The 26,343-nt window shown below is 25.7% G+C and overlaps 1 protein-coding gene across 3 annotated transcripts; it reads right to left on the bottom strand.

Annotated features, from left to right (window-relative positions):
- Nucleotides 1-892: 892 nt before the first annotated feature.
- On the bottom strand, nt 893-26,343 carry bbc (choline/ethanolaminephosphotransferase 1 bbc). 3 transcript variants are annotated; one of them, XM_065514521.1, is made up of 8 exons: nt 26,187-26,343; nt 25,633-26,028; nt 15,304-15,544; nt 15,072-15,230; nt 12,335-12,463; nt 1,883-2,041; nt 1,660-1,824; nt 893-1,573 (listed from the first exon to the last, which is right to left on the bottom strand). In XM_065514521.1, exons 2-8 carry the CDS (start codon nt 25,839-25,841, stop codon nt 1,334-1,336), a joined length of 1,302 nt encoding a protein of 433 aa, XP_065370593.1. In that variant the 5' UTR covers nt 25,842-26,028; nt 26,187-26,343; the 3' UTR covers nt 893-1,333. The 3 variants fall into 3 exon arrangements, with proteins under 3 accessions (XP_065370593.1, XP_065370592.1, XP_065370591.1); XM_065514520.1 differs by lacking the exon at nt 12,335-12,463 and adding an exon at nt 11,234-11,365; XM_065514519.1 differs by lacking the exon at nt 12,335-12,463 and adding an exon at nt 6,057-6,188.

Below are 26,343 nucleotides of genomic sequence, written 5' to 3'. Positions count from 1 at the left end.
TTTTTGTCATAAATTTGTTTTCAAAAAAAAAAAAAAAAATTTAAAAATTAAAAAAAATTTGGAAAAAACTTTTTTAAAAAAAAATTAAAAAAAATTTTTACCTAAAAATATTTAAACAAATTTAATTTAAAGTATAATATATAGCTCTCTTACTTGTTTCATAAAATTTTTTTTAACAAAATTTTTTTCTCAATATTTTTTTTTTAATTAAATTTTTTTCAATATTTATTGGTTGTATGACTAAAGATGCGAAATTTTTTAAAATTTTTAGCTTTTATTTTGAAACATATGAATTCCGAGCCAAAAGAACTGCTCATCTTTTGAGGCAAACAACGAATCAAGCCAATATCGGATACTGTTCCAAAGTAAAGCAGAACGCTCTCTCTGCCTGGGTACTTTTTAGAAACTATACTTATTTAAAAAGTTACTAGGTATTTCAAAAAAGAACCCCCGCATGTATAAGAATTTTCAGTTACTTGCCTTTCATAACCCTATTAAACTCTTTTTTCGGATTGTACTATAATATACAGGCCTGTCACACATTTTGTTCGAAATGGTTTCAATTCCGTAATTTTGATTCCGATCGATTTCGTTTTAGGTTCTTCAAATTCCGTGTTATTTATTAATTTGAAAAATATTTAATAATTCCGCATTTCTAATTTTAATTTGACAGCGGTTTTTATATTGAATCAAAAGTGAAGTTTTTGGAACAGAAAAACAAATAATTACAAAGAAATATCAATTCCACTTCAAAAACTGAAAGTGGTTTCATTCCGAAAGAAATTTTCGTTTAACTTTTTCTGAAGAAGCAAAATACGGAATTAATTCCACTTTCGATCGGAATGGAATTCTGTGACAGGCCTGATAAGTAAAAATAAAAGAAATAAAGAAATTTCACAAACAATTCAGTTTTATTGTATTATTTCTTTTTTACATAAATGTTTTCCATGCTGTAATAATTTTCATTTGTTTTTTTTTTAAATATAACGATTTTGTTACTTTAAGTTTTTGTTGTTTTAGTTTGTAGTTTGTAGCACAAATATATATACTAAACTTGTATTAAAGATTTGTTATTTTACGCTCATCATTTCTGTTTATTATGTAATAAATTCTAAGCTAAAAAAAATTACTATTATTTGATTCATTTTCATTTAAATTATTTGGATTTCTTGTTTTCGGCAAACTTCTTTTAATTGAAACACTCACACATACAATATACAAAAAAGAAAGGCAAAAAAAAAAATAATCAGGATAAATTCTAAAATTAAAATGATAATAATTATGATAATTATTATTTAAAAAAGAAAGGAAAGGAGGAACCATCTAACAACACTCAAAGTGCATCCAAATCTTCGCCCAGATCATTGTTGACAATAGTTAGAGATTTTTTGTTTTTATGCTTCAGAGGGGGATTGGTGCCCTGGTTGACGGTCTGTACACCAGCCTTGGGCTTGGCGCCATGATTGTTAGTCTGGCCAGATTTTGAGGCATGGGTTTTACTAGCTGCACCCTTAGATGGATAAGGTATGGTGAAGAGTTGTATATGTAAATGAGCACAGATTTCCAAACACACCTGCAAAAATATAAAAATAAAAGAAATTTATTAGTTAATAAGTTTATATTTAAACTTTTGGTAGAACATATCGGTAAAACACTTACTTGAGAACAATATCTGATTAAATCTTGGGTACCCCAGATCAAAGTAAACCAAAGCAGCCAAATTTCGGGCACCACACAATTGAAATATTGATTCAGGAACAGCAATGCAGGACCAAATAGAGACCAATCCAAATATTCCATTTCAGCCTTAGTCATATGGGCAATCTAATAATAATGCAATTATAGCATTTATATAAAACAGAATTTTAGAATTTATACTCACCACTAATTTATTAGTGACTTTAGCGGCCACCATACCGAATGCTACTATGTACAGAGACGGGTGCTCTGTGAATATACTTTCCGGCGATTTTTGAGCAATTATAAATGCAGGCAATACTACCAAAGTCAATGGTATACTAGGCGATAATACACTAGTACCCTGATGATGATGAACAGCCGGATTCAAAATTGTTGTTGAATTAAATAAGAAAAAAGATTTTATTAGTTATGTTGTAAGATAAGTGTGGTTAAAGAAATTGTATTTCAAAAAAACAAAAGGTTTGAAAATGAAATGACAGAAATGAAGGACAGTTTTAAACCAGGGGCCAAATTACCGCATTCGATATCAAGTAAAATTAATCGTAATTTTCTTATTTGAGATTACGGCATTCGATATCGAGCAAGAAATTTGGTACATGATTTCGAAACCATTTTTCGATGCGATAGCTCATTCGATCACGAGTGCGGTAATTTGGCCCCAGATAAATACACATAGATCGGAAACTATCCTGCCAAAGTGTTTCTGAATCAGGCATAGAGAAATACACATTGAGCGGAAACTAGAAAAAATCTCTAACAAAAAAATACTCAAAATAATCACACATACGAATGTTGTTTTTGTTTTCTAATGATTCTCATCATTTAGGTTTTTCACAACTGAGTTAGGTCTTTGACAGGCGAGTTTTCCATCTTTGTGTATTTATCTATGGAATCAGGTTCTTAAATAATATATTTTTTTAAATTAAATTTGTCTAGTTCCATTTCATTTTCAAACCTTTACAAAAAAAAACATGACGTCTAAATAAATCTTTTGGCTTTTTTAATTGTTAATTACTTATAACAGGGAGTGATATTGATTGAGCTTGTTATATAAAGCTTTTCTTTTTGAAAGGTGTTAACAAGTTTAGGTGAAAATTTAAACAAATTTGTTAGAATTAGTATTTAAATGGAAAAAAAAGGTGAGAATGAAACATTTTTGTTTTTAGTAAATTAATAAAGACAAACCAGGTTAGACAAATAAATGGTGTGGATAGGTGAGTGACAAAAATAATGTTAAAATAAAATAAGAAAAAAAACAACAAGACACAAACAATTAGACAACACAAAAGTAAAGTAAGAAATTAAAAATAACTAAAATATAAAGACCAAAACCCCAATTTATAAATAAAGTTAGTAGTATAGATAGAGAAAGGCTAGAGACTAGAGACATTCCTGGATAATATTTTATTGTATAAGTAAAATAAACTACAGAGTGTAAAGATTTTGTAAAACTTACAGCTAAAGTTACAATTACAATTTGTGTTTACTGTTCAGTTGCTACAATTAATCTAGGAAAATAATAGTTATATACACATGTATGTATGTCTAGAATGTATGACTGTAATTTGCTGTCTTCTACTTTTTTTTTGTTAAATAAATAGCGAATTGAACATAATGTTTGTTTGCTGTAAATGAAAACAAGAAACAAAAAATCAGCCCCATTCTTTTAAAATAAAAACTTTTTATACACCAACTTTTCGAATACTTCATTTCCAATTGTATTTCCGAAGTATTAGAAAATTCCAATTGAATTTGAGAAATTTCCAATTAAAAATTTTTTTTTTTTATTTTTTTTTTTTATTTTTTTTTTCTAATTTTTATAAAAAAAATTTAAAATTTTTTTTTGGTGAAAAAAATATTTTTTCCCGATTTTGACCAATTGTAGGTCGGACTTACTATAACATTATATATGGCGTTGCAAAGGACTTTAGATATCCATATTGTCTATATTAATAAATTAGTAATCCAGATATAGATCAAAATTAGGCCAAAAATGGAGGTTGTCCTGGTTTTTATACCCTTCACCTACGTGAGAAGGGTATATATAAGTTTGTCATTCCGTTTGTAATTTCTACATTTTTCATTTCCAACCCTATAAAGTATATATATTCTGGATCCTTATAGATAGCGGATTGGAGTAAGCCATGTCCGTTTGTCTGTCCGTCTGTTGAAATAAATTTTCTGAAGACCCCTGATATCTTCGGGATCCAAATCTTCAATAATTCTGTCAGACATGCTTTCGAGAAGTATGCTATTTAAAATAAGCAAAATCGGTCCACAAATGGCTGAGATATGAGGAAAACCCCAGGACAACCTCGATTTTTGACCTATATCTGGATTACTAAGTCATTAATATGGATATCTAATGATAGATATTTCAAAGACCTTTGCAACGACGTATATAAGACCATAGTAAGTTGGACCTACAATGGGTCAAAATCATAAAAAATATATTTCTGTCCGAATTTTTTTTTTCACCAAAAAAAATTTTTTTCTATAATTTTTTTTAAAAAAAATATTTGGAAAAAAATTTTAATTGGCAATTTCTGAAATTTTTTTTCACCAAAAAAAAAATTTTTTCTTTTTTAAAATTTAAAAAAAAACAATTCGAAAAAATTTATTTTCCAAAAAATTAAAAAAATGCAAAAAAAATAAATTTTATTCACCTAAAAATATTTAAAATTTTTATTTTGAAGTATAATTTGGTAAAGGGTTTATAAGATTCGGCACAGCCGAATATAGCTTTCTTACTTGTTAACTTATATCTCAGCCATTTGTGTGGGCCGATTTTCTCGATTTTAAATAGCAACCGAACCGGGTCTATAGCGGATATATTGATGTATGAATCATGTATGTAAGTTATTTGGGGGATTTCAACATTTAGACGGAAATGGCTATATTAACTCCGCTTGTTCGGTTCAGATGTGGTAATTTTGATATGGAAGACAAAAAAAAAATCGTCCAGACCAGTCAAAAAAGTTTGAAGACCAAGAATTGGAGGCATTACTCCATGAAGATTGTTGTCAAACTCAACAAGAGGTTGCAAAATCATTGGGAGCTATTCAAGCAGCAATTTAAAAACGTTTGCGAGCAGCAGGATTCATTTAAAAGCAGATAAATTGGGTACCATACGAATTGCAGCCGAGAGACCTTGAAATACGATTCTGTATATTTGAAATGATGCTTGAACGCTATAAAAGAAAATAATTTTTGCACTGAATCATTACTTGCGATGAAAAATTGATACATTACGATAACCCGAAGCGTAAGAGATCGTATGTGATGCCCGGCCAATCAACCGAATCGAAAAACGCCCAGAATACGCTGCCAGACATGAAACTTTAAAATTCCATCATGACAAAACTCGGCCAGATGAGCACTTCTTTTGGATCGGAATCCATGTGTTGAAATAAATATGGGAAAAGGTAATTACCCCTATCGCGAATCAATATTCCACATGAAATATTTTCCCTTTTCCTTTTTTCGTTCATCAACTTTGTTCACATAAAAAAATTCCCCTTGTTGTGAAATTTTGAGATGGAATTTTGTAAACAATAAACAGCTGTTACGAACAAAATTAACTATTGTGAATGAAAAGTTCATGGGAATATCACGATAGCAATTTTCCTGGGATCAAAATTTCACATGTTATTGCCGATAGGGGTGAATAGCCAACTTTGAATAAATTTATATTGTACAAATGTTTCAAAATAAAAGCTAAACATTTTAAAAAATCCCCGATTTTTAAGTCATACAGCCAATATAATTGAAAAAATTCTGAAATACAATTAGAAACTTCTGAAATACAATTGAAAATGGTGTACATTTAAAGATATTTATAAAATCTTATAACGATTTGTTTATATTATAAAAATCTTTGGAAATTGTTAAAAAAAAAGTTTACAGAATAGAGCTAAGTTATTTTGTTTGTTTAAAAAAAAAAGCTTTTAAGTATAATTTTGTGGGTGGATTTAAAGCAACAATAATATCATCAATTTATAAGTAAGTGTAAATAGTAGTGTAGTGTTTCAATGTGTGTATTTCAATTACAATTTCATATTTAATAAAGTGTAAACAGTGTGTAATAATAAAACAATTTTGTTTCCACTGAATCTAAATATAATTTGAGTACAAAAACAAAGTACAAAGTGTGGTAGTAATAGATAAAATAAATGTTTATATAAAAGAAAAATAAAATAAATAAAATATGTATTGATTTATTTTTCTAATACACACACACACACAACACACACACTTAAGAGAAGAACACTTAAAGTTTAAAACTAAATGAATGTAATATAATAAGTGTATATATGAATATAGATTTATAGTAGAAGTTAACAAAATTCTCTTACAGCCACTGAAGATCCATTTTTTCCACATCCTTCAGTTGTTATAACTTTGGCATAACGTAAAGCTAATAAAATATCAATGCCACAGGCAAAATATAAAGGCATTATGCGTAATTCACAGCCAACATAAGGTAGCTATAGATAAATTATAGTTCCAATATTTCATTTCATTTTTTTTTTATTTGTTTGTTTTTTGATTTATATGTTTGGTTTAAAAAAAAAATATTAAATCAGTTTGATTTCTAATTAGAAATAATAACACAAAATAAAACTTAATTGAAATAAAATTGTATAATTGTATAATTTTGTTAAATAATAAACAAAATATAATTTCAAAATTTCCAGAAGATCGTAGTTAAAATTAAAAAAAAAACAAAAAACAACAAAATTAAGAATTAAGCAAACTTATTTAACAGCATTTATGTCGAATTCTAGAGACAACAATTTACAGGATTGATAGGCGGAGGTTTGAAATATTAAATGGTGTTAAATAAAAAGAATTGGCTAGACATTATAATTTAGTTGAGAACTTAAAACATCTATATACTATAGTTACCTTACTGCACTACAGTATTCATAGTTTTTAACCACATCTACTAACATTAGGAATAATATGGGAAACTACTTTATTTAGCAGCTAAATGATGTGACTAAATTGACACAGAATTTTCTATAAATGGAATGTCAAATTATAAATTTTTTACTACTATCCAACATTTTTGAAGATCAAAATTTACAAGGCTTGTTTTGGGTTGCTTGCACAATGAGAACCTCAAATTACTGCTTCTTTCTTTAAGGTTATACAGTGGTTGACAAAACAATGGAAACTTTTCCAAATATCTCATTAGTGGCCAAAAATCTGAAATAATTTTTTAAAAAATTTTAACATTTTTGTAGTATTTTATTTGTATACTTTTATTAACTTAATTTTACAAAAAACAAAGGACATAATTAATTAAATTCTAAAAATGAGAAAACAAAATTAAAAGATTTCTTTATTACGGAGAAAAACAAAGGACATAATTAATTAAATTCTAAAAATGAGAAAACAAAATTAAAAAGGTTGCTTTATTACGGCATTTTATTTTAACAAATATGGTCTAAACTTTGCAATAACTCAATATTTTGTTGGGTATCCCTTATTTTTTTTATAACTGCTACACATCGACGATGCATTGAACGAATTAAAAAGTCAATGGTCTCCTTTGAAATATTTAGACATTCGTGTTGGAATCTCCAAACTAGGGGCATATTTTCCTCAGCGTATTGGATACATAACATCGTTTAATATGGTTCTGTATCCTATACCTCTCATTGTATCTTTTATAATATGAATTGGGCCCATACCTTGCCCTAAAAATCCCCCAACCATAATATTGCCACCGCCAAACTTTACAGTCTTATTTGTGTACTTTGGATCTAATCTTTTTCCCTTTGGTCGTCTTACAAATGTTCTCACATCACTGCCTCTTAAATTGTATTTGGATTCGTCGGAAAAGAGGACAGTATTCCATTTCTATATCGACCAGTTTAAATGATCCCTGGCAAATTGTAGACGAGCAGAACGGTTCTTTTTAGAAATGAGTGGTTTTTTTAACAGGACGATAGCAACCAAGACCAGCCTCATTTACCCTGCGACTAACTGTTCGGGTACTTATTTCTAATTTTAGGCTATTAACAACCTCTCGAGGAGTTATTTTTGGGAATTTCTTGAACTCTCTCGCTATTAAATTATCTTGTCTAGGAGTAGTCTTACGAGGTCTTCCACCTAAATGTTGAGTTTTTACAGAACCGGTCTCACGAAATTTCTTTATAATTTTTGAAACTGCTTGTTTATTTATTGAATATTTGTCACAGATACTTTTTTATTTTAAACCAGCTTTAAAATCGTTAATTACTTTATTTTTTAAGTCTTCACAAATCTTAACTTTAGCCATTTTCGTTAACTTTAAAAAAAAACAATTATTATGCGAAAAACTTAGAAAAAGAAATTGTGAAAAATTACCAGAATTTAAAAATATAAATAACGTTCTTTTAAATATTAAGGGTCCTCATGTAAACGCTTAAAAGCCTCGCAAACTGTGCAATCTGTGCATTTTTACACTCTCGCAAATGAAATGTCAAAAAATGTATGGAAATTCGTTTGCACAACTCCGATAAGTTTGCGCGACAATTTAGACTCGCAAACTTGAATTTATTGTGCATTTGATGAATCAGCTGCTTTTGTTTACTTTTATTTATGAGAAATAAAAATCAAATAAAATATAAAAATTTTGTGCATGTGAAAATTGTGTAACTTTGGAACAGAATGATTGTATTAAATGACATTGTGTATGAAAACATTAACCAACAGCTAGAACATAAACAAAGTCCTCCAAACTATGTATACCACCGTTTGTTCCAAAGATTTAACTTTCATTCAACATTTTAAAATTAAAATTTATACAATTTGAAAAAAAATTATTAAAGCTTTTGTTGAATTTATGTATTTTTATTTGACAAATATAAATTTTCTGTATAAACTTGCACAAAATTGAAAAGGACATGAAACATGTCGCGCAAATTTGCCCATTTGCACAAATGGGAAACTTAAGCGTTTAAATGAGTACCCTTATTATTTTCGTTTTACACTTCCTTCTTGCTGAAGTTAAAAGTTTCCATTGTTTTGTCAGTAACGAAATAGTGAATATTTTTAATTTTGTTCCCTTTTTCCAGAATATAATTAATTATGTTGTTTGTTTTTCAGTACTAAATACTAAAAAAAAAAAATTTATTTTAAAAAAAAATATTTTAAATTTTGGGCTACATATGGAATATTTGGAAGTTTCCATTGTTTTGTAATATTGTTGAGCAAAATCCTAATAGAATATAGACTTTAGCATAGTGTAACATAGTGACGAGACGTAATTGTCAAAAACCTAAGTCTGTTGTCAAAAACCTATCTCTTGCAACAACTAAATACATGTAATTCAATGTATTTTGTTGTTGTATCAAACATATGATTTGTTGTATTTTTGTTTGACAAATCGGAGTGTCTCGTCTCTATGTATAATTCTCTATGGACTTTAGATTATTCCCTTGTGGACAGGTTAAAATATCATAAAAATAGTATTCATCAGTCGATATACATAAATTAATGTTTGATTAGCTATAAATAAATAAACTTTCACCTAATGATTAAATAAATACAAATGACTTAAAATCAAATTATAAATAAATATCTATACCTAAACCAGTCATTAGTAGAAGAATGTGATGAACCATAGTATAAAATTAAAAATAAATATGTTGATCTAAATTTAGATATATACATATATTAAAGCTATTAGCAATAAATAATATAATAATAATAATGAGCTTATAATAATATTAAGTATTTATGTAACAAATACAATATTTTGTTCGGCCTTATGCACAAACAATTATTAAAATTTAACAAAATAGTTTAATTGATCTTTGTAATTGATATAAGTGCTGGTTTACACACATCAAGTTTACTTAAACAAGTCTGGAGTTTATAGAAGAGACAGGAGAGAAGATTGGAAAGATGTTCCACTTTTGCTCTCCTCTCTCTTATATAAACTCAAGACTTGCTCAAGGAACCAGCACTATCTTTAGGCAGCTTTTGAATAATTGTTGGTGCATACAGCTGAAAATGTTAAAACCCTTATTAAAATTTGTTTATATGATAAAAAAATACCTAAATTAATAATGTTTTAAATTAATTTATATTATTTGTAAACCACACAATTTATATATAGAGATACATAATAATGGACCGATACTAAAGCTATTTATTAAAACCAATTTTATTTTTAAAGCAGCAATGGCCTTAACCTTGTTCATATTGGGTTAAACATTAAGGGGGAGAAATAAAATGTAATGGGGCGGCTCTATTAGATGATACTCAATCTCAATCAAAAAATCCAATTATAATAAAACCAAAACAACAAAAAAAAAAACAAATGTAATGGAAACCATTTAAATGTTAATTAAAAACTACTAAACACAGGAGAGCAACAGATTAATATTAATGTTTAGTATTAGATATATTTAAAGTTTAAATCAATGGAGGTTATTTAAACAACTAAAAATCAAAAAAGTCTTTAAAATAAAACTGTTAACATTCATATCAAGGTATATACAATCCAATTATGAATAAAGAATTCCCCGTTATTTCCCATTTAATTTAAATAGGAAAAATTGGAAAAAATTCACGGGGAATTTTTATTCATAATTGGGCTGATATTGTTATTTAAGTTATTTTTATACCCTTCACCTTCGTGAGAAGAGTATATATAAGTTTGTCATTCCGTTTGTAATTTCTACAGTTTTCATTTCCGACCCTATAAAGTATATATATTCTGGATCCTTATAGATGCGGAGTCGATTAAGCCATGTCCGTCTGTCTGTCCGTCTGTGGAAATCAATTTTCTGAAGACCCCAGATATCTTCGGGATCCAAATCAATAATTCTGTCAGACATGCTTTCGAGAAGTTTGCTATTTAAAATCAGCAAAATCGGTCCATAAATATCGGAGATATGAGCAAAAAACCGGGACAACCTCGATTTTTTACCTATTTTTGATCTATATCTGGATTACTAAGTATTAATATAGACAATATGGATATCTAATGATAGATATTTCAAAGTCCATTGCAACGATGTAGATAAGGCTATAGTAAGTTGGACCTACAATGGGTCAAAATCGGGAAAAATATTTTTTAATTCGAATTTTTTTTTTATCAAAAAATTTTTTTTGTCATACATTTTTTTCCAAAAAAAAAACTAAAAAAAAAATTTTTAAAAAAATTTGGAAGAAACTTTTTAAAAAAATTTGGAAAAAACTTTTTTTAAAAAAAAATTAAAAACAATTTCAAAAAAAAAATTTTAAAAACAATTAAAAAAAAATAAAATTTTGTATAATTTGTTGAAGGGTATATAAGATTCGGCACAGCCGAATATAGCTCTCTTACTTGTTTTTTATCAAATTTGGAATATTGATGAGTTTTATAGAAGACTTTTGTTGAATTTTAGGTTTATATATTGGTGGTGGGTGGGTGTTTGGTTTTGTTTTGGTTGGTTATATAGTTAAAGCCTTGTATTTCGATTTATTGCAAATTTAGAATTTCTTTTTTTGTTTATAATGTTTATTGTGGTGTTTTTTGAATAATGCTTACAGCAACTGAGGAACCATTTTTGCCACTGCCGCCATGTAGGAACATTTTGCAAAAATTCGTAAAATTTACAAAATAACAGATGGTTATACCCAATAAAATAATATAATTTTTATAAAAGCCAACAATTGGTAGCTAAATTTAAAAAAAAAATAAATAAGAAAAATATATGTTTGTTATAAAAAAAAAATAAATGTCAATGGTGTAAGATGTATTAGAACTAAACAAATTAATGTCTCAATTATCAAAATACATAAAATAAAGTGTCCTTATAATAGTTCCAGGTGTTGGTTGGTTGATAGATACAAAATTAAATAAAAAATTTAATATTTTTAAAATGGTTTTTTATATGAAACCACAAGGATGTTGTATGCTTTAATGCTATACGAACAATTATGTTGAGGGCCAATTAAACATCCTTACCACAAAAATTTCAATTGATGACGACTGAATTATACCCTTTAATTACGTTTAATGACACCATACATTTAGCTTGTAATTAATGTGTGTGTAAACAAATTAAAAATCTCTTTTTTTAAAAACCCTACAATTTTATATATTATAATATAGTAGTTGTTAATATAACTTATAATGCTAATTGTTTTGTAAAAAATTAGTAAAATTTTGATTAATAAAAATTTAATAACAAATTATATAAAAAAAATAAAACAAAAAAACAATAGCATACGAGAATATCATTCAACTAAATTAAATAATGGTTTAAATTTATAATTTAAAATCGTGTCTATAAAAAAACTGTCAACACAAAATCTGGGCCTTTAACCAATTTAATTTTTTAAAAACAAATTTAATATAAAAAAAAGAAATTTACAAAAGTAGTTTTAAGTACTAAAACATGAGCAAGTTTAAAAGGGTAGGTTTTTATTGGTAGGAGAAAAACAGAGTAAGTTACAAAGATTAGGAGTAAAGGATTAACGTAAAAAAAACTAAAGTTTTTTAGGTTCGTTATATATTTGTTTAGTTTAGTTTTCTGTTTGATTTCTAATAAAAAACAATTAGCCAAAAGAACAAAGGTAGGTAGGTAATATGTACTATAAAGAATGGCATTTTTTTTTTTAATTTATTTTCTTTAGCAAAACTTACGGCAACTGTTGAGCCATTCTTGCCAACACCTCCAGCCAAAACAACAGAGAATATATGTGACAATGACCAAATACCACAAACTATTGTCATTAGGCATAAGGAAGACCATAATTCTAAATTACCAAATATCTAAGGGAGTAGTTAGGAGGGTGTTTATGTAATAATATTTTTATAGTTATTTAATTATAAGTTTATTTTTTTAAACAAAACACAACATAAATTTTTAGAATATGTGGTAAATGTTTTTTAAAGGGTACTTTTTTTTATGTAGCATAATAAATAATAATATAACCATTTTATGGTTTAATTTATAAATAAATTTAATAATCTCCTGGAAATATTATTTTTTTTGTAAAAAAAAATGTTTAAAGAATTTGTAATTAATTAAATAAATAAACGAAAAATAAATAAAAAAAATATATTTATATGTTTAAAAATAGCCAAGACATAAACCATACTTTATATACATTTATTAAATAAATGAAATCTTAATCCAGAGTTACGAGTTGTAAGAGTTTGTCACATGGCAATACTGGGGTAGATAAAATTGTTATATTGAGTTTAAAACATTTTGTTTACCATTTGAATACATCAAATTTATTATTTCTTTCATTAAAAAAAATAAAATTCGCAAACTCAAAGTTCTTCATTTTGAGCGAATGTCTAGACACTTTTTATTTATTGAATTCGTTCGCCTATTTAAGGCACACATTTCAGTATTCGATCTCCATAAAATTTATGTTCTCGAACTCAAATTTATTAATTTTTTCTTTCATAAAAAAAAAATTAAATTCGCGAAGATTCGTGAGCGAATCTCTAGACACTTTTTATTTATTGAATTCGTTCGCCTATGTAAGACAAATACATATTTCAGTATTCGATCTCCATAAAAATTAAAATTGGTGACACAAAACAAATTAAACAATATTCAACCGACTACACTAATCAGATTATGATACAGAAAGCCTAATTCTAAGCCAGTGTATTCCTAGTTTAATCCATTGTTTGCTTCAATACCAATCGGTAGTTTGCCCAGAAAACAGCGATGCTGTATGGAAACAGATATCATGAGATTAAGGCTTTTTTAGATGATTGTAATTGTTACCGAATTATGAATTTGGAACCACAAACTAAACAATATTCAACCGACTAGACAATTCAAACAATTGTTCGAACACAAATTCGTAGCAAATGGTCTCTTAATTCTACGCTAAAATGAGACCTGCCAACTGTCACCAAAAAAATGTTGTCAAAAAGAAAGTTTCGATATTAAAAAAGACTTTCAAATGAAGACTTTTTCGAAATAAATTTCTTCCAAAAGCCTTTTTCATTAAAAAAAAAAACTTCATAATAAAATAAAAAATTTTCTTTGAGAAAAATAAGTTTATCAGGAACATTTTTTTTTTTATAATTTGATTATTTTTTTCAAAAAAGCTGTTTCAATAAAAAAATGCTTTTTCGCAAAAGAAATGGTTTATCTAAAAAATCTCTACCAACAACAAGAACCTTTTTATTGAAAAGGTGTTTTTTAGTGAAAAGGATTTCTTTCAAAAAAGCTTTTTCAATAAAAAAATCTTTTACACTAAAAACAACTTTTTCAATAAAAAAAGCTTTTTTTTTGCAAATTAAACTTGTTTATCTAAAAAAATTCATCAAAAAGCTTTTTAGTAAAAAATTATTTTTCAAAATGAAAAAAGCTTTTTAGTAAAAAATTATTTTTCAAAATGAAAAAAGCTTTTTTAAAAAAATATTTTTTAGCCAAAAAGAGCTTTTTATTAAACAATTATTTTTCATTAAAAAAAGCTTTCTTATTAAAAATAGTTTTTTTCTTTAAGAAAAATAAAAATTCAATAAAAAAATCTTTTTTTTTTATCAAAAAAGCTTTTTCAATCAAAAAAATCTTTTTGCACAAAACAGATTTTTCAATAAAAAAAAGCTTTTTTTTGGCAAATAAAACTTGTTTATCTAAAACTATTTTACCAAAAAGCTTTTAGTAAAAAATTATTTTTCTGAAGAAAAGCTTTTTACAAAAATATTTTTCGTCAAAAAAAGTTTTTTATTAAAAATTATTTTTCATTAAGAAAAGCTTTCTTCACAAATTAAATTTTTAAAATTTTTCATAATGAAAAGCTTTTTAAAAAAATATTTTTCGCCAAAAAAAAGCGTTTTTTAAATATTTTTCATTAAGCTTTCTTCACAAACAAGTTTATAAAAATAATTTTTTTAAAAAAAAAAATTTCACTAAAAAATTTCTTATTAAATAATAAGTTTCTTTAAAAATTCAATAAAAATAATGAAAACAACTTTTTCAATAAAACCAAGTAAGAAAGTATAGTCGGTCAAGCCCGACCATATGATCGAGAAGATGATTATAAACAGTATTCTTTTAAAATGTATATGGGAGCTATGACTATTTGAATACCAACATTTTGGTATGGATATCTATATAATTAAGACATTTATGATAGCTTAACTATTTTGAGATAGGACGGCCAATCCTATGGGGGCTAAGAGAAATAATGGACAGATTCTAACCAAATTCAATAGGCTTTGACCTTGGGGCAATAACTTGTACAAAATTTTGTAGAATTATCTTTGAAATTGCGACCTGTTTAAACTAATTACAAAGTAAATGGTTTACGTCTCAGCTATTTCAAATAAAACAAAATATAATTAAAAAATTATACAAACTAATCAATCATACGAGTAACTTGTAATAAAAAATCGCTCAACTTACCTTAGTCATCCAAAATTCTGGACCGAATATAAATGAGATTACATGAATACCCATAATTGTAAATTGTGCCTCAGTTACATCAATTTTGCCAAATCTCAAAGTGCCCGAAACGTAGGTTTGCCAATGAGCACAATAAAATAAGGATATAGCACAAAAGCACTGTAAAGAAAATTATGAAAATGTTAAATATATTTTAAAATATTTCTTTTTAGTTTGTTGTAAAGAAACCTACCTGGAAGAATAACCAATTTGGATAATGGCCTAATTGACAAGATATGCATGCTGATAGAGCTACGAATACAGTGGAAATGGAATCGCAGCCATGATCAAATAATTCACCCAAGGGTGAGGAAGTATTTGTACGACGAGCCTGTTTGCCATCTATGGAATCTAAACTTTGATACACAAACAAACCAAAGGCACAAAGTAAACAAGTCCATCGTGGTGGTGGTGAAGTGCCTTCTGGGCTGTGACTACAAAAATAGAAAAATAAATAAATAATTAATAATTTTATATTACAATACATTTTAAATCTATCTTTAACATATGTTAGTTAGTTAATATCTAGGCCATATTCCAATGTACATATTGTAAATCAATGAACTTTATCAAGTTGTTTTTGTGGTCAGAGGAATATATACACCTGGCTTTAGTTTATCAAATACATTTTATTTTATTTCATTTAATTTCATTGTTTTTTAAACGGAAATTTTATTCGTTGGTAAATGTAGCATGTTGTTCACCTCAATTGTGTTTTAATTAGCAATTAAATAAATAAAAACTAGATCAAAGAATATTTGTATGCACAAAATTTCGAAAAGGGCAAGTAAAAGTCAATATACAAACCAAAATAAAAGACACTAAAAGAGAATTTTTTGTCTTTATTAAATAAATTATTGAATGAAATTTTGTTTTAGGGGTAAAAAAGAGAAAACTGAATTGTGTGAAAATAAACAGCAGAGATAAATAAATGTAAATCATATTGTCTAATAAAAGAGGGTAATATTTGCAATAAAACAATGAATACAAACAATTTGATAATGAAAAACAAAATTATTATAGGTATTTATAGCTAACAAGTTATAATGTTTACCTAAAACTTGTTTCTTAAAATTTCCTTTCATAAAATCAATTTTATTTGCAATTGCTACAATTAAATTTATTTCAAACAAAAAATTACATTTGTTTTTTCAAAATCTCTTTTTAGTTTATTAAGTATGAATAAAACAATCTCTTTTGTTTATGTGGCTGGCTGCTTGTGTTGGCGATGAATAGTTAGTAACAATTGTTTCAAAATTGTAAATGAATCATTTTGGCGTTTGTAATTGTTTTACAAAAAAGGTGTTTTTCAAAATTGTTATTATATAAACAATTTATACAAATAATTCAACTAGACAAAATCACGTTCATTTTAGTTATAAAAGAAAATAAACATTTGTATAGTTTTTTTTTCTTTAATGAAACGTGTTAAACACATGTTTTTTTTATTTCTTTTCTTTAATTTGCTTTAATTGAGACTTTCTCACAGTTTGCACACTTCTACACAAATTATTTATTATTTATTTAATTAGATTTTATAGGCCGCTTTTGCTCAATTTAATTAAATAAATAATTTGTATAGAAGTGTGCAAACTGTGAGAATACATCTTTAAATAGAATATAGAAATTAGATTTTCATAATAATCGTATAAGTTCAAATAATTTGATTCTTTGTTGATGAGAGAGTAATGAACTACGAAAAAAAATTATAATTTATACAAATTAAAGCAATCATTCTATTTAAGATTTGTGTATTAGACGAAATAAGAACATTTTTGGGACTGCAAAATTATTACAAAATTGGGGAATTTTTAAATCAAAATTTTCAAAAGCTACTTTTTTTAATTTAAATCTTTAAAAAATAAAATTTTTGAAAATTAACTTTAAAAATTTAATTTTTAAATAGTATTTTACAAACTTAATTTTTTAAAAAAGGTACTTTTTTAAATAAATTTGTAAAAAGGTACTTTTTTATATAAAATTCTAAAAGGTTTCTAGGTTTTTAAAACTACATATGGTATTTAAAATAAAATATTTAAAAAAGTAATTTTTAAATATCAAATTTGTGAAAATGTTCTTTTTTAAATATCAAATTTGTGAAGAGGTACTTTTTCAAGAATTTTTTTTTCTTAAAAATTAAAAATTTTTCAAAGTTACTTTCTCAAAAATTAAATCATTCAATGACATTTAATACATTCTTAAAAACGAGTTGTGAAAAATAACTCTTTAAACAATTAAACATCTAAAAAAGTACTTTTATACAGATTAAATTTTTATAAAAGTACTTTTTTAAAAACTAAATTTGCGATAATGTAATTTTTTTCAAACAATTTTTTTAAAGTTTCTTTTTTAAAAATACAAAGTAGCATTTTAACTTTTTTAAATTTCAATCATTACAAATCATTGAAAGGTACTTTTTTCCAAAAGTCACTTTTTCAAAAATTAAATATTTTTCAAAGGTACTTTCACAAAAATTAATGATTTTAAAAGATAATTTTTTAAAAAACTAATGTTCTAAAAAAGTACTTTTTAAATAAATTATTTTCTTGAAAGGTACTTTTTTAAAGATTAAATTTTAAAAAAAGGTTTTAAAAGCTACTGTTAAAAAAGTCTTAAAAGGTAATTTTCTAAAAACCAAATATTCCATATGTAGCCCAAAATTTAATGGTGTTTTCTTTTCTGGCATAAATGACGCATTTATTCTGCCCTTTACCCTTCTTTGTGTTCTTTTCTGAAAAAAATGTAGTTTGGTCGTGTTTTTTTCTAATAATGTTACCCTAAAACCCTGAATATATGCTACATGTTTCACCCTCAATTGTATCAAAGGGTTAGAAATGCACCACTTTTTATGTAAGCAAAACGTATAGTTTTTTAATATTTAGTATTTTACTTGTATAGTTTTATTTATATAAATTAACTGAAAAACAAACAACATAATTATATTCTGAAAAAAGGGAACAAAACTATAAATATTCACTATTTCGCTACTGACAAAACAATGGAAACTTTTAAACTTCTGCAAGAAAGAAGTGTAAAACGAAAATAATATTTAAAAGAACGATGTAAAAAGCATCCTGTTTACAGTTATTTTATTTTTAAATTCTGGTAATTTTTCACAATTTCTTTTTCTAAGTTTACAAAGTTAACGAAAATGGCTAAAGTTAAGATTTGTGAAGACTTAAAAAATAAAATAATTAACGATTTTAAAGCTGGTTTAAAACAAACAAGTATCTGTGACAAATATTCAATAAATAAATAAATCAGCAGTTTCAAAAATTATAAAGAAATTTCGTGAGACCGGTTTTGTAAAAACTCAACATTTAGGTGGAAGATCTCGTAAGACTACTCCTAGACAAGATAATTTAATAGCGAGAGAGTTCTAGAAATTCCCAAAAATAACTCCTCGAGAGGTTGTTAATAGCCTAAAATTAAAAATAAGTACCGGAACAGTTAGTCGCAGGGCAAATGAGGCTGGTCTTGGTTGCTATCGTCCTGTGAAAAAAAACACTCATTTCTAAAAAAAACCTTCTGCTCGTCTACAATTTGCCAGGGATCATTTAAACTGGTCGATACAGAAATGGAATACTGCCCTCTTTTCCAACGAATCCAAATACAATTTAAGAGGCAGTGATGGGAGAACATTTGTAAGACGACCAAAGGGAAAAAGATTAGATCCAAAGTACACAAATAAGACTGTAAAGTTTGGCGGTGGCAATATTATGGTATGGGGATGTTTTTCAGGGCAATTCATATTATAAAAGATACCATGACAGGTATAGGATACAGAACCATATTAAACGATGTTATGTATCCATACGCTGAGGAAAATATGCCCCTAGTTTGGAGATTCCAACACGACAACGACCCGAAACACACCTCTAGGGTTGTAACCGAGTGGTTACAGTCCAACGAGGTATGTATTTTGAAGTGGCCTGCCCAATCGTCAGATCTCAATCCCATAGAAAATCTATGGGAAATTGTAGATCGTAAAATAAGGACCCAAAATTACACCAGGAAGGAAGATTTATCGGAGGCGGTTATAAGGGAATGGCAAAATATTTCAAAGGAGACCATTGACTCTTTAATTGGTTCAATGCATCGTCGATGTGTAGCAGTTATAAAAAATAAGGGATACCCAACAAAATATTGAGTTATTGCAAAGTTTAGAACATATTTGTTAAAATAATACCTAAGTTTCCATTGTTTTGTCAATGCCGTAATAAAGAAATCTTTTAATTTTGTTTTCTCATTTTTAGAATTTAATTAATTATGTCCTTTGTTTTTTGTTAAATTAAGTTAATAAAAGTATACAAATAAAATACTACAAAAATTTAAAAATTTTTTAAAAAAATATTTCAGATTTTAGGTCACTAATGAAATATTTGGAAAAGTTTCTATTGTTTTGTCAACCACTGTATGTATAATAAAATTTTTTTTTTAAATAAAATATTTTTAAATTAGATTATATCGATGGCTTAATATAGACAGGTCGTATATCAAGTTTTAGTTACTTTACAGGAGAAGGAAAAAATTCAATAATATCAGAAAGTGAAATTGAAAAAAAAACAATTAAAAATTTGTAATATATCAAAAAATATTTTTAGAAAAGTTGTTTGTTTAAAAAAAATATGCATTCAACTTTAAATGAGTTAGGGATTTTCCTTTCAAACGATTTTTTAAATGAGTTAGGGCTTTTTTATAATTACTTTAAATCTGTTATTCGTCAACATAGGAAACTGATTTTTTTTTAAGGGAGGTCTAGTGAGTTTTGTCTACCAGAATTTGTAAAAAACCCGATTTTGAAAAAAAAAAAAAAAAAAACGAGATACGAGATACGACTTTTCTATATTAAGAGATCGATATGTATGTTATTTTTAATATAAAACATCTAAATAGGTACTTTTTTTTCAAAATAAAATTTTTAAAAAATACTTCTTTGAAATTTGAAAAAGTAAATTTTTTGTAATAAATTTTTTTTTTATTAAAATATGTATAAATATGCTTTTAAAATAAAATGTTTAAATAGGTACTTTTTTACCTATTTCTTTATGTATTTCAATTATTTTCTTCTAGTTTTAAAATTTATTTCATTTAAAACATTAAAACTTATTCTTTATCAGTCTTATTATTGAAACTAACACTCCTCGTTTAACAAAGAATTAAATTCCTCTTAAGTCAATTAAATAAACTGAAAATTTTTCTCAATACAAAATTAAAATAAATAACTATTTTATCATCTTTTTCAACAAATTGTCTACAGGCAAAATACTCTTAGATTGCTCTATTATTTTCTATATTTAAAATATAAAAAAAGAAAACTGATAAAAAAAAATTTACGCCATAATGATGAAATCAGAGTAAGGCTACTATACTACTACACTAAATAGTGGGGGGTTTGTAAAAATAAACTACATACTTATTTTTTATTAGTTAAAAAAAGTAGTGTTGCAGTAAACTGTGATAAGATAGAAAACTAAACTTTTTTTCATTTATACATACGAGAAAGAGAAAAAAACTTATCGTAAACAGCAAATACAAACTTTGATCTACATATAAACAACAATAAATATAATTTGAAATTTGAATTGTTGTGATTAAATATGAATAAAAAAAAAACAATTTAATATTTAACTGACTTTAGATACTGTATTATTAAAATCTAATAAATAAAAGCAAATGTTTATTTAAACAATTATCATCATGACATGATGATATTCAAACAAATTTCAATATAATTTGATATTATTATATAAAATTATGAAAAATATATAAATGTATTTATACCTACATATTTTAAAATTAGTTAATAAGTTGTTTTATGAAAAAAAATTATTTAATTTAAAAATAGTTTAAAACTTTTTTTTGCTTTAACCCTAAAAAAATCAAATTTTATGGTGGCCAGATTAGGGTCAAAGTTCAAAATTCAATTTGCATACGTAATACCGCTCTTTTTATTGTTGTTTTCATTTTTTTTTTTTTTTTGAACGATAAATAGACGTAGTGGAAATAATCTAATAAAACATAGAATTCCTTATCAGTTTTAAACGTTTTGTACGTACAATACAATGTATGTATAAATGTATATATATTTTAAATTTTAGCTTGGCATCTGACGAGACAATATTAATATTAAATAGATTATAAATAAGTCAACAAAACTATAAGAGGTAATCAAAGACAATCAAAAGGCCTTAGAGACTAAAATTTAGTTTCAAAAATTTTATTTAAAGACCTACAAAAAATGGAACAATTAAAATAGATATTATAATAAAAATTTAATTGAATGTGTTCTTATAAAGCATACTAAAGAATTACATTTATAATAACAAGTACTTGTTCATCTCATCTTGCTAAATACTTTATGTTATTGTTATATTTATATATTTTTAGTTAAAACTATTAAAAAAAACACTTAAAAAATAATATTTTACTTTATTCTCTATTTAAGTTTAAGTGAACTGCTCACTGCTCTCAGTCAACTGGTGTTTAAACGCAATTTATGTATACATATGTATACTTTATGAAATTCTTGCTTAATGACCTACATAACCATATATGAATAGCAACAAATCTAGTTTTTTTTAGCAAGCTTTATACTATTAAAACTATTAAGTCACTAAACAATGTTTTGTTAAACAAAATATTATAAAAATACAGTTGAACTAAAGTTCAATAATTAGTTTTAAAATAAAGAACAAAAACCCTTTTTAACAATGACCTCATTTATTAATAGAAATGAAAAAACTGTTTTAATTATTTCCATAATTATAGGCTAACAATGTAATATAATAATAGATTGTATTATTTTCTTAAGAAATTATTTAGTTTGGTTTTCCAAAGGACTTTTAAATAATATATTAAAGCAGTATTGATTTTATTTTTTAATTTGGGGTTGTTTTTTTTATAACCTGTGGGATTTTAAGTTTTTAGGCAGCATGTTTAGGGAGGAATTTTCTTATAAAAAATTCATGTGTATAAGAGTTTTAAGTATTTAAGAAATGTATATTTAAAGTTGAAGTTATATTATCTCAGGTTATTTCTGTTCTCTCTTTTTGGAAATATAATTCATGTCATCTCGGAATGATCGCATTTTTGAATAGGCCTGATTAGAGTAGAATATTGTTTCAAAAAGACGACATAGAAATTTATTTTAATTTTGTATGTATATAGAAAAAAACATGATTTATAAAATTGACTTAACAGGATTTTCTTTGTGCTAATTTTTTTTTTAAAACAAACACATACTGCAAATCGTTTTGCTTGTCTGCTGTTACACCCAGAGTCTCTGGCGGGAATCGAACCCGCAACCCTCAGATTAATAGTTCAGCTGGTCGACTGGTCTATCGGGGCAATAAATTATGACAATGAATAAGTTTCAATATTTTAGTTGTAATAAATTTTATGACTTTAAGTTTCCTTTATAGGTGGTACCTTTTAAACATTTTTAAAAAGTATGTTTTTTAAAATTAAACTTTTAAAAAGTACCTTTTAAACAGTTTAATTTCAAAAGAGTACCGTTATTAAAATTGTATCTTTTTCAAAATTTTATTTTTAAAAAAGTAGCTTTTTCAAAATTTTATTTTTAAAAAAGACCCTTTAAAATTTTATTTCAAATCAAAAATTTTATTTTGAAAATATTGAAATTTTATTTGAAAAAATATTTTTTTTTAACTTTAAAAAAGTGCCTTTTTCAAATTTTATTTGAAAAAATATTTTTTTAACTTTAAAAAAGTACATTTTTCAAATTTTATTTTAAAAAATATTTTTTTTGTTAATTTTACTTTTAAAGTACTTTTTGCAAAATTTAATATTAAAAAGTACCTTTTTAAACAATTTCAAAAATTAAATATTTCCCTATTTTAAAAAAGAGCTTTACTTAAATTTTTGGATTTTATTTTTAAAAGTATCTTCCAACATTTTATTTAAAAAAGTACCTTTTCAATATTGTATTTTAAAAAAAGTACCTTTTTAAATTTTTTTTTTTTTAAAAAGTATCTTTTTAAAAATTTTAATTTTTTCATTTTGCTTTCGACAGCGTAGAAAAGGCCATAAAAGTATCTTTTTAAAAATTTTATTTTTAAAAAATTACCTTTTTAAAAATTTTATTTTTAAAAAATTACCTTTTTAAAAATTTTATTTTTAAAAATTCAAATCATAAATTTTGTTTAAAAAAAGTATCTTTTAAAAAAAATAATTTTTCAAAATTTAATTTTTTAAAAAAGTACATTTTTCAAAATTTAATTTTTTAAAAAAGTACGTTTTTCAAAATTTATTTGAAAAAATACTTTTTATTTGAAAAAAATACTTTTTATTTTTTAAAAATATTTTTTTTAATTATACTTTTAAACAAGTACTTTTTGAAAAATCTTATATTAAAAAGTACCTTTTTAAACATTTTCAGAAAGTGAATACACATATCGCACTGGTTCCTCTAAAGAGCCTCAACTCAAAATTTTAAAATGTTCAGTAGAAGCAAAAAACTATTTTTTTTCAATGCATTACAATGAAACAACTGCACGGATACAACTGTATTTTTTGGCGAAAGAGTAGAGAAAAAGATATCAGATTTTTACAGTGGGTAGATATGACCACTGCACATCGATTTCTTGATAATTGAACAATTTTGAGTTGACGCTCTTTAGAGGAACCAGTGCGATATGTATTTCAATATTTTAAAAAAAAGCTTTTCTTAATTTTTAGATTTTTAAACGAGTCCACATGTTTTATGTTCTGTATATCGTATCCACAAGAATTATTTGCCCCTGTTATGTAAATCGAGTGGTTACAAAAACGAGTGATTTTCAAAATTATCAATTGTATAAAAAACGTATTATTCGACTGTGTTCTGAAAACCGAATTCGAGCTCGATTTGCAGAACAGAAGCGTTTATATGAGGAATTGCAAATTTAGAACTCGCACAAGTAATATGTTTTATTTTTAATTGAAAAGTATCTTTCAAGATTTTATTTAAAAAAAAGTACCTTTTCAAATATTTTCAAAACTTATTTTTAAAAAAAAGTACATACATTTTTAAATATTTTTAAAAAAGTTAAAAAAGTACCTTTATAAAAAATTATATTCAAAATTTTATTTAAAAAAAAGACAAACTTTTTAAAAATTTTATTTTATTTTTTTATAAGTTCCCATATTTGCTCCCCAAACATAAAACAAACCAGGTCATAAATTTAAATAATAAAGAATAATTAAACAAAAGTCCTGTTTGGGTATAGATATCCCTATAAAAAACAACAGAAATATACATACATAATTAACTACAAGTAGAAATGTGTTTCATTAGTTTCAATTTGAAAACAGGAAAGACTGATGATCTGAGAATTCTGAGGTAAATAAGGTGTGGATATCTATTTCGAGGTAAAACAAAGGAAAACTCTAAGCATTGTTAAAGACTTGCCACATATCATGAACTTGTAAAACATACACAAATTAGGGAACAACAAAAATTTCTTAAAAGAGCAGCCTAAAAAACTTTCCACAATACTTAAAACATGGTGCCTACATCGTATCTTGCAATTGCATTAATAATTCGTCTAGTAAGTAAAAATCAAACGTTACCGTACATAACTTCATATAACCATACATATGTAAGTTGAGACCTCAAAATCGCATGTGCTAGTTTTCTCCTCACATGGACAAAAATATATTTGAATAAATATTTCCAATGAATCATAAAAAAATTAAAATGTCAATAGAAATTTAAGATGGAGGATAACAAGTTGAACTTGTCTATAATAGATATAAAGGTTTTAGCTATGAATAATATAAAATAGAATAAATGCCAATCTAACTAGGTATGTCGTCCAATATACTAAATGTTCCATGACTCAATAAAACAGTACTATAATCTATGAACTTTCATAGCAGAACCAACTACTTACCTACACAAACAATTAAAAAACTATTTAAAGAATTTCACTGGACTATAAACAATTCACATGTGGAATTCAAAATTTATAAACAATTACAGCAATAAAATGGTAAATTTATATTTTTTATTAAATTTGTTTAATGTAGCCTGCTGCAATATGAATGAATGTATGAATGCATTAAAAGAATAAGTGCAATTGTGAAATCTTCCATATAATAAAAAAAAAATAGCCAAACGAATTGAAAAGAAAATACAACCGGAAATTAAGAAGAAGAAAAATATATATAATATTTATTTTCTTATTTATAATCTAGTATAAATAGCAATTGTGCTCCACAAACCCAATACAGTAGCAGTAAATAATGACAACGACGAAAATGCTGCTGCTGATGATGATGATGACGACGACAAACCAACAAACAAATTCAAACAAACTGGCCTGAGAATCTGTTACAAAAAAAAAAACTGCAAGGCCACATTCATTCACACACTCAAACACACAGAAAATAGAAATGAAAATTTCAGGGTCAACAAGTGAAACTCAAACAAAAATAATAATAAATTTTACAATTGCATTGATTGAATGTGTTAAAAAAAAGCAATTAAACTATAAACAAAATATGTATAAATACTTACGCTACTAAGATTAATGTGGTCACTATGTTTATGATTAAACCCACTATGGTTATAAGATTTGGAGCCAACCATAGCGGTGTCTTGGAGACCAACCAATTCCACCAGGGCTGCAGCCAAGGATCCATTAAACTTGAACTGCTGCATGAGTACTTATGTTCGGACAATTTCTTCAATTGCTGTGGCGTGAGTATGCGGTCTTTGTAGGCCATTATTATTATTGTTGTTTGAATATAAAAAAAAACAGTATATTTCTTTGATCACTCCTCTTTTTCCTGCTCTCTCTTCCCCTTTCAACAATATATACAAAATTTTCTTTTTATATCCACACTTTTACCATGAAGTGACTTTTCTTTGCTTAATGATTTGCATAAGATGGGACTTGAGCAAATTGCGATTCTATAACAAAAAGGAAAATGTTTTTTTTTTTTTGTTTAATTTTATATGTATAATTTATTTACTTTTATGTGTATTTATTTTTCACACATTTTTTCTTTTTAAATTTGCACTTGGTAATTTTTTGTTATACTCTCATTAAATTTGCACTTTTATTTTACCTTCACCCCTTATACACTGCTCAACCCCCTTTTTTCTAAAAGTACAAAATTTCTTTTTTTTTGCTGCTGCTGCTTCACGTGTTTGACTTTGTACTCTTGGTGGGCTTTGTTAGAAATTTCTTTTAAATATGATTTGTTATATTTATTTTATTAAAAT

This window comes from Calliphora vicina, chromosome 5, assembly GCF_958450345.1.
Source record: "Calliphora vicina chromosome 5, idCalVici1.1, whole genome shotgun sequence".
NCBI lineage: Eukaryota > Metazoa > Arthropoda > Insecta > Diptera > Calliphoridae > Calliphora > Calliphora vicina.
This window is presented reverse-complemented; position numbering and strand designations above follow the sequence as displayed.

Bases quoted from the DNA above. Each gene is read 5' to 3' on its own strand.
- bbc (XM_065514520.1), bottom strand. From the start codon at position 25,841: ATGGCCTACAAAGACCGCATACTCACGCCACAGCAATTGAAGAAATTG. The intron at 15,231-15,303 runs GTAGGTTTCTTT...TTTTCTTTACAG, and splicing joins CAAATTGGTTATTCTTCCAG to TGCTTTTGTGCTATATCCTT. The intron at 11,366-15,071 runs GTAAGTTGAGCG...TTTTAAATTTAG, and splicing joins CAGAATTTTGGATGACTAAG to CTACCAATTGTTGGCTTTTA.